The 12162-nt window shown below is 29.9% G+C and overlaps 1 protein-coding gene across 1 annotated transcript; it reads left to right on the top strand.

Moving 5' to 3' along the window:
- Positions 1–252: 252 nt before the first annotated feature.
- Positions 253–6721, top strand: LOC129300123 (pentatricopeptide repeat-containing protein At1g63400-like). Its single transcript, XM_054938653.1, is given in 5 exon segments — positions 253–2463; positions 2466–2918; positions 3465–3835; positions 5188–5281; positions 6140–6721. Coding segments are annotated over 2 exon segments (2205 nt in total). The 5' UTR covers positions 253–671; the 3' UTR covers positions 2879–2918; positions 3465–3835; positions 5188–5281; positions 6140–6721.
- The last annotated feature ends 5441 nt before the right edge of the window (positions 6722–12162 follow it).

Below are 12162 nucleotides of genomic sequence, written 5' to 3'. Positions count from 1 at the left end.
AAAACAAAATCTTGTTTCAAGTTAAAGAATTAAAAGTTATTAAAAGTATACCTTAACTTAAATTATACTATGTATAAATCATAATTTGTAATCATATAAAAAACATTTTCATATTTATATTAATATAAAATAAAATTGTTCTCCAACTTTGTGATACAATAAAACGGCCAAACACGTTTATTGTATCGGCTAAACACACATACAGAAACTAATTTAGCTTCTAAATAGTTTTGCATCCCCGTACAGTACGGCTATTCGGGAGACTCTTGCATTGCGAATGCTCGGCTCCGGGAGCCTCACAGAAGAGTTGAAGCCGCCGGTTGAACTTTCGTTTCATTAGAGTAACAAGCTTTTGGTTCTGCAAAATCCATGTCTCTATCAGTCCATCTCTTTCTCTGTCTCCTTTCTAACCACACTATCGGTGACTGTAATTGCCCCCACCGACTCGAAGCACATGTCCGTCAAGGCGAGTTTTGGAGGCAAGCTACATCCTTTCGGGGCTTACTGTTTACATACGTCAACCCATTGATTCCGGGCTATTTCTGAAAGATAGGAACTTGAGAGCAAAACTAGGCTGCTGGGGCGGAGAGCTCGCGGCAATTGCTTTTGGTTGCGGAGAGTTTTCCATTTTTCCATGGTACCGTGTATTGTGTATTGATGGTTGTATATCCATGTCGACAAGATATGGAGTTGAGTCCGCTTGCTCCAGAGCAAAGTGCTCTCTTACAAAACAACGGTTACTTAGATTGTATTATGCTGCTTCTTCGGCAGTGATGTTGGAAGACCCTGTGTTTGATGTAAGTCCTAGAGTAGATTATGCCAATGTAATGGTCAATTTTGGAAGAAACAGCGTGAGACCTTCAATTCTTCAAAGAAAGCGTAGTTTATTTCCTATAGTTGTCTCGGTGATTAAAACCTCAAATTGGGAGGCTGAACTTGCAAAAGATAAAATGTTCTGGAAAGCTGTAAGGCTGTATGGATTTTTTCATTCAATCACTTCCTTCAAAATTATTATTCACATTTATGCTTCGGCAGGAATGCGTATGGAAGTGTTTGCTTTGCTCAAAGATATTGTTGGATTCTATAGGAAGGCCAAGTTCGATACATTCAAATTGTTTCTGACTTTGTTAGATTCACCTCAGCATGTGGAACGATCAATTGTTGTGTGTGACATGCTTATAAAAGTACTTGCATCCTATTCCATGCTTGATGATTCATTTGATGTGTTCATGAGAATTAAGCATTTGGGGTTTGAACCTGGTGTATTTTCATGCAATTTCTTGTTGAAATGCTTGGTAGAAACAAACAGGGTGGAGTTGGTTGGAAAATTATATGAAGAGCTAAAAATCTCAGGTCCATCACCAAATATCTACACCTATACAATTATGATGAGCTTCTACTGTAGAGGAGATTGTGGGCAGGCTGTAGATATTGACCAAGCAACTGGGATTTTTGAAGAAATATTTAGGAGTGGGGAAAATCCAACCGTTTTCACATATAGTATTTATATTCGTGGACTTTGTAAACTTGGTTCTGTTGCTGCTGCGCTGCAATTTATTCGTGAATGTAGGTATAGAAACCAGCCTCTCAATAGCTATTGTTTTAACTCTGTAATTTATGAATATTGTCAAAGAGGTGCAGTTCACGAAGCTTTGCAAGTCTTGCAAGAAATGCGGAGCTTAGGCGTATTGCCCGATGTCTGCAGCTACAGTATGTTAATCCATGCATTTTGCAAAAAAGGGGATATAGAAAAAGGTCTTGACTTGATTGAGGAAATGGAACTCTATAATTTAGAACCATCCATAATTAGTTACACATCCCTTATCTATGGTCTATGCAAGAGTAAGTTGATGGATGTTTCAATGTCTATGTTTCGGAACATTGGTGCTTTTGGATGCAAATTTGATCATGTTGCTTATGAAACTTTAATCAATGGATTTTGCTGTGGAGGTGATATGGATTCAGCCAAAAAGCTTATGGAGGAGATGATTGCTAATGATCTGGCTCCTACTTCTTTTGGTTTCCAGAGTATAATTGGAGGATTCTACAAACTGGGACTCTTAGACAAGGCATTGGAAGCTTTATATTCCATGCTTCAAGGCGGTGTCTTGCCAAATACCATCACTTGCAATTTTATTATTGGTGGACTCTGTAGAGAAGGCCGTTTCATGGAAGCCTTGACACTACTGGAAAGATTCCAAGACCAAGGAATTGACCTAAACTCACGTTCATATAATGCTGTCATCTACAGGCTGTGCAAGGGAAGACATTTAAAAAGGGCATGGGAGCTCCTTCCAAGAATGATGAAAAGGAATGTACTTCCAGGAGTTGTTAATTATACAACTCTCATAGATGCTTTTGCCAAACAATCAAATCTGAAGAAGGCCTTATGGTTATACACAAAAATGCTGAAAGTTGGAGTCACTCCCAACACCATCACTTATACAGTCCTTATTAACACCTTTGCCGACTGGGCAGAATGCGTGAAGCATTTGGTTTTTACAAGAAAATGATAGAAAATGGTTTGAATCCAGATCACATTTCGTTTACATCTTTAATAACTGGTTGTTGTCGTACTGGACATATGAGAAGGGCCTGGGTAGTATTCCAAGAAATGTTGACGAAAGGCCTTTTGCCAGATGTATTTACCTACACGTGTTTGATAGATGGATTTTGCAAGTTAAACCGGATAGATATGGCCTCATTTCTGTTTGATGAAATGAACAGAAAAGCAGTTACTCCTAGTGTTGTCACTTACACTGTTCTCATTGATTGGTGCCGTAAACATGGATATGCAGATCAGGCGCATAGGTTGTATCGTGAAATGAGAGTAAAGGGTATTTCACCAGATGATATAACTCACAGGGTTCTTCCGTGAGGTGGTGGAGTAGAAGCCAAGGTTGCATGATATCTTGATGGTATATGACACACATTTTCTTCTCATGTTTGATTATTTATTTATTCTAGTGTGCTAAATTTTTCTCTTTAATTGATGGTCCATTTGAAATAATAAGATCATTAATTACAAAGTTCTGTTCAATAACTGTAACACTCATTGTTGTAAAAAAAAAAATCATATCTCTTGCATCCTAATTTCTGAATTTAGTGTGAAGAAGTGTTTTTTCTTTTTTTGAAGAATTAAATCATATTTCCTTTGTAGTTATACTTTGCAGGTTTACATGTCACTGTGATATGGTTGACAATATGTTTATAATGCATGAGAAGGAAAATTTCATTTGTAAGGAAAATGCTAAAATAAATCATCATGCATATGTTTTTATGTGTACCAGTCATGACTGTTTTGCACCACATAACCGCAGCCAATAACAGAATTTGGATTCATGTCTTCGTCCTGGTGCTGAAGTGGCAAGGTTTTCCTTGATGGCAATGTCTTACTCCTGAGGGAGAAAATGATCAGTATTTGAAGTTAAATCTTCACTTACCCATATGTTATTCTTCTTCAGGAAAGCAAGCTTCATCTCTCAATTTGGGGATCTTATCTTCAGCCTGGACCACTATGAACTTGCACCACAACAGTTGGTATCTATTTTTAGTTGCCTTTTCATTATGCAGAGAGCTGCAACGTGATGCTGCTTTGCACCATGCAATGTAATATGTGGATCCAATGTGATAGGAGAGGGACCAATTGGTTTAGTTCTTGCCTGCTTGAAGTTGATATTGCCAAGCCTTCAGATGAGATGACACAAGAGTAGCGAGGGCAATGTTCACTGTAAGTAGAGCTGGGGATTTCCCATTTGCTGCTCAAAGATGCCATTGGAACTCCTTGTCAGCCCTTCCTACTCCCCTTGAGCTTAGCTTGAGAATTATTACTCTGGTTAGTTTGCAGAAACTACGTTTTCTTTGCTTTGTTTAGAGAGAAACAATTTTCTATGACCTGTATTTTTTACTTTGTTTTCAGTAATGGTTGATTTTCTTAAAAAGTTGATAGAGAATTATATATTGGGTCTTGTAGCTGGAAATTTACAAGGTGCCTGGCGGGAACCCCCCACCCCTCCCCCCCCCCCAATTTTCCCCCCTTTCGTATGGCTATAGTAACTACTTTCATGAGATCCAAGAAAAATTAGTTAAAGTAAGTTAAATGTCATAAATTATTACTGCTTTCCAAATTTATCATTTCCTTAGTCTAATTCATTGAGTTTTTTTGGGGGGGGGGTGGAAGAGTCATAATTTAAGTCGAGTAAAAGAGACAAGGGTATTTTTATAAATAAGTTGTAGTTGGTTCATTAAATGTTGGAAGGGATCTTGTATTGAAGACCAATGTGTAGAACCTTATAAATAGGACTAAAAGGAGTAATATCCAAGAATTGGACGCGGATGGAGGAAAATTTGACAGCGCATCGAACATTGCTTGGGCCTGTTGCAGAACCTTTTTCTTTTTTACAGTGCCAGTCATTTTCCCTTCACTTTTTTTTCCCGTTCACTCCCGCCAACATTGCTTTGGCTAGCCTGTTTGGTTTTAAGCCTGTGCAAGTTTAAAATGTGCTCATATAATTCTCCGCGAGTCCCCTCCTTTTTGGTACACAATGTCATCTTTGACATTTGGTTGACTACCACTTCATTTTTTTTTTTTTCAAGGACTTGGTACACAATCCCTGTATAAATTACTTGATGACCTGCTGTCACTCTCGCACTTACATCCTCCACAAAGTCTATGCTTACACATAGCTTTAGAGTTTAGAGCCATAGTCTACTCATATATATTATTTATATTAGTGTATGCTTTTGAGTGAATTCTTTTAGAAATCATTTGTTAGTGTATACTTGACACATAGAAGAAGGATCAAATAGCTGCTGGAGGTTACTTGATCATTAATTTTTGTCAGAGGAGAAATTCTCTTGGGATTGTAAACATTTGTGCGCTAGAAAGTCATGCTTTATAAGAACTCTGAATTTGTGACGTATTGACTGAGATGTTTACATTGTCATCCAATGAAAAGCTGTTTTACTTCATCACTATTCAGTAAGTCTTGCAATTTGCTGAGCCTATATTGATCTATTTGATATGAATGTTTATTTCTTTCTCAAAGCTGCTGGTAATTCAATGGGTTGACAGTTGAAAATTACATTATTTGAGATCAATATCATGGTATCACTCTGCTTCTCTTCTGAAAACTTCCTGGGCCTGCTTACCAGTGTTGGGATTTAACAAGACCGCAGATTCTGCAGATTCTGGTGTCATTCAGTTGCAAACGGAGGTGAACCTTCTAACATTGAAGAAGTTGATTGTGTTAGCTGGCTGATCACACGCAGATATTACAAGGTATCTGTATCTAATGCGCTTATATAGCTTGATCTCCAATTTGATGTATGTACGTATATACTGCTAATATATAATAATAACTATATATAGCATCTGAGCTTTTGCTTGTCTTGAATCTAAGAACATGGATAAAATAGCATCGAATATGCCAATATACCATACTAGGTGCCTTTTAGTAATTCACTCTAATGTAGTCAAATTTATTAACACTTATATTTTAAATAATACTTGTGGAAGGTCTGAGTCTGAGTTATGTAACTTCCCGCCATTTTTTATACTTTCTATAGTTGGAAAATGACTGACATTGATATTTATAAGGAAAACATAATTTTGAGTCCCTGTACTTTTTTTTTAAAGTGCAGGACCTCTAGTAAAACGTGAACAAAGTATACGGATCTAAAGTTATTTTTTCTTTTTCATATTTATATGCAAAAGATTGTTCAAGAACGAGAAGAAAGTGCAGAAAAAATAAAATGACATGCCACTTGCTTCATTAGTGTACTAGTTAAACTTTTAATATACATATTCCATTTAAAATAAATAGATATAGTCTTGAAAACCTTTTACCTCATTCCAAAGTTAGCTTGGGCGTTAATAAGGTAAAGCTTATTGGGAAAATCTCCAATTATGGGATTTGATGGGAAATCAGCATGAGTAATGGGTGTCTTCTGGTAATATCATTGGTCATTAATTGACTAATTTTATGTAAATGTGATAGGATAAATAAATTCAATTTGTTCATTTATAGGCCGTATCATATGAAAGCTAAATAGTATGAATTGGTTATTTTTTAACTCATTATGCAATTCACTAATTTGTGGACTGTAAGTTACCTGATATTTCTTGCTATTTTTTTAGGTTCAAATTTTGTGGATGAAACAAAATTACCTGGAGGGGGCTCTTTTTTTTTTTGGTGGTAAGAGGGGCTCTGTTTATTTTAGACCGGATAATATTGAATATAACATGTATCAAATATTCAAATGTCAGATAACTATTAAAGCAAAAAAGGTCCAGAGGAGTTAAATTTTTTTTTTTTTTGGGGGGGGGGGGGGGCACGGGGGCAACGTGAATAACTAAAATTTCAGTGACTGCGTTTTCACTTCTGCTATTTCCGGTTCCTACTTATCCTATACTTCTCAAATAATTTCAGTGACTGCATTTTCTGCACCTTGTATGTTTTGCAGCTACAAGGCTAAAGCCTAAAAGGCGATCACAGTAGCTTGTTACAATAATTGTGGATAAATTCAAATAGGTGGAGAATGATAAAAAATACTTTGAAAATATGTAAATGATTAGTAAGTATGGAAAAGTGATAATTATTATTTAGTTTTTAAATATTTATTTGTTATTTCAATTTTTGATGGAATGACATGTTTGCCTTCAGTTGTTATGCAGTGCGAAATAACTACTGTAATTGAGCTATTGATAAAAACATAATAGAAAGAGATTGCTTTCTTTTTGCAATTTTTGTTTATCAATTAACTGTAAATACTAAAAATTAGTCATTATCATATGTTAGGAAATGACTGCTTTAATTGATATTGATTAAAATGATTTCTTTTTACAAATTTGTGAATTATATATGGAATAGAAAATATTTCCTTTTTAAAAATGACTAATTTAATTGTATTTGATTGATAAATAAATATGCATAAAATAATTATTTTCTATAATGTTTTAGTTAATAATCTAATCAAAATAGTCATTTTTCAATGTATAATAATTACTGAGGGTGAATACATCATTTTGTCAAAAAAAATGCCATATAACTCCCTAAGAATTAAATAATAATCATTACATTATGTGATACTTAACTATCATTTGTATATTTTAGAGGTATTTTTTATCATTTCTCCTAAGTACAACCTCTTTGTTTCTTTCCTTTTCTCTTCTCTTCTTTTTTTTCTCTTTTTCCTTAGAGGGATTATTCCCATATATTCCTCTTCAGGCTTCACTTTTGGGCCTCGCAGCCTTTTTTTTTTAATTTTAAAAATAAGTGATTTTAGATTTTATAATATTTTTTATGTTTTTATTTATAAAAAATAACTTATTATTTAGTGGTTTTTAAATTTATGATTTTTTTATTTCTATATTTTTACGAACATTCTTTTCTATTCAGTGTGTCTTAAATTACTAAGTAATTTTTCAAAATAATTAAAAATTTATTCTTTCTGAAAAAACATTGCAAAACATATTAAAAGTAATTTTAAACAAATTGAGTATTCATTTCTTTGTTTTAGGTTATTTTCCATTATATATAATATATTTTTAAAAAAATAGATGAATTAAGTAATTATATAGAATTTTCACTCTATAAATACATAATTATGTATTATTAAACGATTTAAATATAGGAAGATAATTATTAAAGAGTTACCTGCTATAAAACCAAAAGATCAGTACCAAATTAGAACTAAACAAAGTAGCTCATGCAAATTATACATCAACAGAAATGGATCTCTGGATTTTGTGTTTACATATATAAAAAACATTATATTATTATTTGATATGAATTAATTTTTTATTTTATTCTATTATATGTAATCAACAAGTTGTAAAACCCTTGAATTTTAAATTGATTTATTACAACAAATAAAGTGATATCCAAATACTTAACTTTTAAACCACTTACTATCGCAGAACAATTTCTATTGAGATGAAAAAAATATTATTTTAAAATTTTATTATAGTAAAAAAGAGTTTACCATCGCAATTAAAAACTAAATTAATTTTTAAATAGCTTACGATGGTTTAAAAAAAATCTGAAGTAAAATCATTTTGAAACTGATTACTATTATAAAAAGAATTAAATCTTAGTAAACAAGCTCATCATGATAAATACTAGTTTACTAAAATAAAAAAAAAAAAAAAGCTACTCCATGAGATTGTATTTTCAAAACAAGGTTAGAAATTCAAATTTGACACTAAATACATACAACATGAAATTAGAGTTCTCAAGGGCAATTTAGTCTGAAAGATTATTTCTTTTTTTTTTTCCCCACAAATATCCTAACTCATTGATTCAGGTGTTCATCCAAGATAATACACATAATTTAGATTTTGGTTTTGGTTTGATACACAATATTTTGCAAATAGAAAATTAATTTACATCACACGTTTAGAGCCCAAACATTCTTTCCCAAACATTTAACATCATGGCTCACAAACCAAAGTCAACATTTAGGGTGAACAATGTGATCACATGTCAATCATTATAAATAATACATATCAATCAATATTTCAACCAAATATAATAGAAAACTACAACTAAATTATAGCTACCCAACACAATTATATAAACATGCTTAATAAAATATTATCTTATCTTCTAAACATAATTTAAATACTTGAGGTCAAATCAAATGAGGCCATGTGTGTTGGACACAAATCTCTTGGTTGTAGTTTTAATAAGCATAATAAAAATCAAGTGTCAATATGTTCTAATTAAACAAAATGAGCCCTAAGTTAGCAAATATACATTAATTAACAAAAATGAGGCATAACTAAAATAAACAGGTATCTCATACATTAAGTTTTAACCTTCAGTGTTTCTTAAATAAACCTCAACTCATTACAAAATCACCTTAAAAATTTGAATCTTAAAAAATTTTACTCACATAAATTCAGGATTAATCTCATAAGTCTCAAATTTTAAATATTCTACATTTAGTACTCTATCCAAAATATTTATTTTGTGAATCCTTACCTCAACTAATAAATTAAATTAATTAATTCTCAATATAACCTCCAATAAACATAATCAATTCATTAAATTCGAAATAAACCACTACATTCATAATTAATCATTTCCTCAATTAACACCTTACTTTAACCCATCAAATCAATTGTTTCAATAAATCTAAATCATACAAACTTCAATTCCTAAATCCTTAACTCCATGACAATCTAAATAGTTAATAAAATCATCCAAACATTTGAAGTTTATCAAGTCCTAAATTTTTCCTCATCAAGAGATTAGAAACTAAAAGAAGAAAATAAGTAAAAAAAAATATTTAGAAAACTTATATGATAGTAGAATGTTTAAAATGACTTTAGAGTATTCTATTGTGATGCCTCACTTTCAAATCTTTCACTTCTAGACACTGGCTATTTAGAGCTGAAAAATGGGTGGGCTCAACCTTTAAGCTTGATTTTTTATTTTTTATCCCTTTTTGAGGCTTAGCCTTTATTTAAAGAGCTCAAGGTTAGGCCTGTAAATCCTGTTCTAATAAAATTTAAAAAATTAAAATAAAAATAAGCACTCTAAATTAATTAAAATATTTTAAAATTAAAATAATTAAAATCGTCATAATCTTTTAGAAATTAAACAACACATGTTTAGAAGTTTAGTAAGAAAATTTAAATTTTGATTAAAAATAGTTCATTTTTTTATAAATACACAAACATAATAATTATAGAAAAATAAAATATATCAGAAATTTTATATTGTACATTGATATTTAATAAATTATATTAAATTAATTTTAAAATTAATTAAAATTAATAATAATGTAACGCGTGTAGGATCAGGGTTTCAGACGAGTAGGTCCTTTTTAGCTTCAAACGTATATTCTACAAAAAAAAGATTAATAATAATATAATAAGGCTTGAAGTGTTGTCCGGGTCCGAGCTCTTTTTTACTAAACTTATTAAAGTTAGATCCTCAAATCCTGTTACTTAAAAAAAAATAATTTTTAAAATTTAAATTTTTATTTAAATAAAACCTTTAAGCTTGACCAAAATGCCTTTATTTTCGACCCTATGACTATCTCCAATGTCCTCTTGCCCTGTTAACTCGCTCACGGTCTCGCATCGCGCGCGCAGGTGGAAGGACAGGTTTTTGTGGCTGGTCGGGTGTGGGTAATATATATTTGATTGAAAAGAAAAACAAAGTAGGCAGCGCCCACATGACCTGCCTTTTTATTTGGATTTTGAATTATAAGTTAAATAAAAATTTAAATTTTAAATTTTTATAATATACATTTTAAATTTTAAATAATTAAAATTGATACAATTTTATCTCCACTGTTAAATTAAAGCAAAGATCCTTTTAAAAAAATGGAGTCTAATATACTATTAAGGTAAAAGAAAAGGAATGAAATTTAATGAAAATTGCATATTGACTCCCCCTTTTGAAAAATAACAGACATTCAGTTTAATTTAATGATAAAAGTAAAATTATGCTAACTTTAATTATTTGGGATTCATGTACATTATAAAAGTTTAAAATTCAAGTTACCTTGAACATATAGTTTAGGATCCAAATTATATTAATCCTCTTTTTTATTCTTTTTATATTCTTTTAAATAACAACTTTTAAAAATTAATTTATATATATATATGTATGTGTTTTTTTAAATTATATTTTTTATTTTAAAACTTTCTTAACATCTTGAAAAATTAAACTCTGTTATATTTCGTTCAAAAAATTTATTTAATATTTATATAATTAGAATACTATTTTTTAAGGAGACATAATTTACATATTTTTATTTAATCTCTATTTAAAATATATAACCTCTTACAAGTAAAGTTATTTTTAGTCAAATAATTAGATGATAAATTTTAATTACCATAAAATAATTCTATTAAATTCAAATTAATATTGATACTTGCTACCCTAAATTTTGAATTTCTTCATAGACTAATACTTAAATGTTTTAAAAATATAATTAGAATCAAATTATCATAATCTATTTTTTTTTCTAATTTCATATTCTATTTCATTAAATCATAATCCTGTATGCCTCTACAGCTCAAACATATAGAAGTTGCTCTAAACCTTAAATTACTCAATAAATATCTTAACATTACTTAAATTTTAGCTGTAAAAATTTGGGAAGTTACACAAGCCCTATTAAAAACAACTCAAAATATTTATAAAAATATAGTTCATTAATAAATTCAATATTAAAAATTAAAATTATTTATTTTTTATTTCAAGATTAAAAGAATGAATCATATCAGGGCTTGAATACATGCTAATTCCATTTGCTGTGGGGCAAATCGTTTTCGTTTTTTTTTTTTTTGGCAAATACTGTATTTTTAACATTATAATTTTCGTTATGTTTAAAAATTTCTATATCCTTTGGCAGCAAAACTCAAATTGTGTGTGACAAAAAGAGGACTTGGTCTCATTTTAGTTTTTCCCCCCTTGATTTTTATAATTTTTATGCAACACATGTAGCGTATTCCTCTTGTTCTTTGTTTTTTTTTTTTTTTGTGGGTCTAGTTAATTGAATAAAAAAGAAATGGGTTGGAATGGGGCGCTAATTGGACCAATACATTTTTTTTAATCAATACTTTGTCTTAGCCAACAGGCCTCCCTTAACATTCCCCAAATAACCTTATTTACCAAATAATAATAATAAAAAAATATAATAAAATTTTTTTAAAATATATAAATGACAATTTAATCATTTAAAGTGTCAAAATTCTCATGAAATTTTTAAAAAATTTTTATTATTAATAAATTTATATAAATTATTAAATGATCCTTGTTGAAAATAAATAATTCACAATTTTTTTTATTCACAATTTTTTTTATATTTATAATTTTATCTTTTAAATTCACAATAATGCAATAACAAATCATAATTTTATATGTTAAATTTTTTATTTTCTATTACATTATTGTTAATATAAGAAGAAATGTTACGAATTATTTATTTTTAATAAAAATAATATAATAATTTATATAAATTTATTAATGATAAAAAATTTTAAAAATTTTACATTTTAAAGAATTAAATTATCATTTACATGTTTTAAAAAAATTATTTTTTTTTTAATAATATACCTCATGTTAAAAAATAATAATAATAATAAATCAAGAAATTGTCGTTTCGGCAAAACTTACTCTTTTTATTTTTTATTTATTT

This window comes from Prosopis cineraria, unplaced genomic scaffold, assembly GCF_029017545.1.
Source record: "Prosopis cineraria cultivar Desert tree isolate PC_DT_omini unplaced genomic scaffold, ASM2901754v1 PC1440, whole genome shotgun sequence".
In the NCBI taxonomy this organism is placed as follows: Eukaryota; Viridiplantae; Streptophyta; class Magnoliopsida; order Fabales; family Fabaceae; genus Prosopis; species Prosopis cineraria.
Note: the sequence above shows the minus strand (reverse complement) of the source record. Positions and strands in the feature narration are given on the sequence as shown.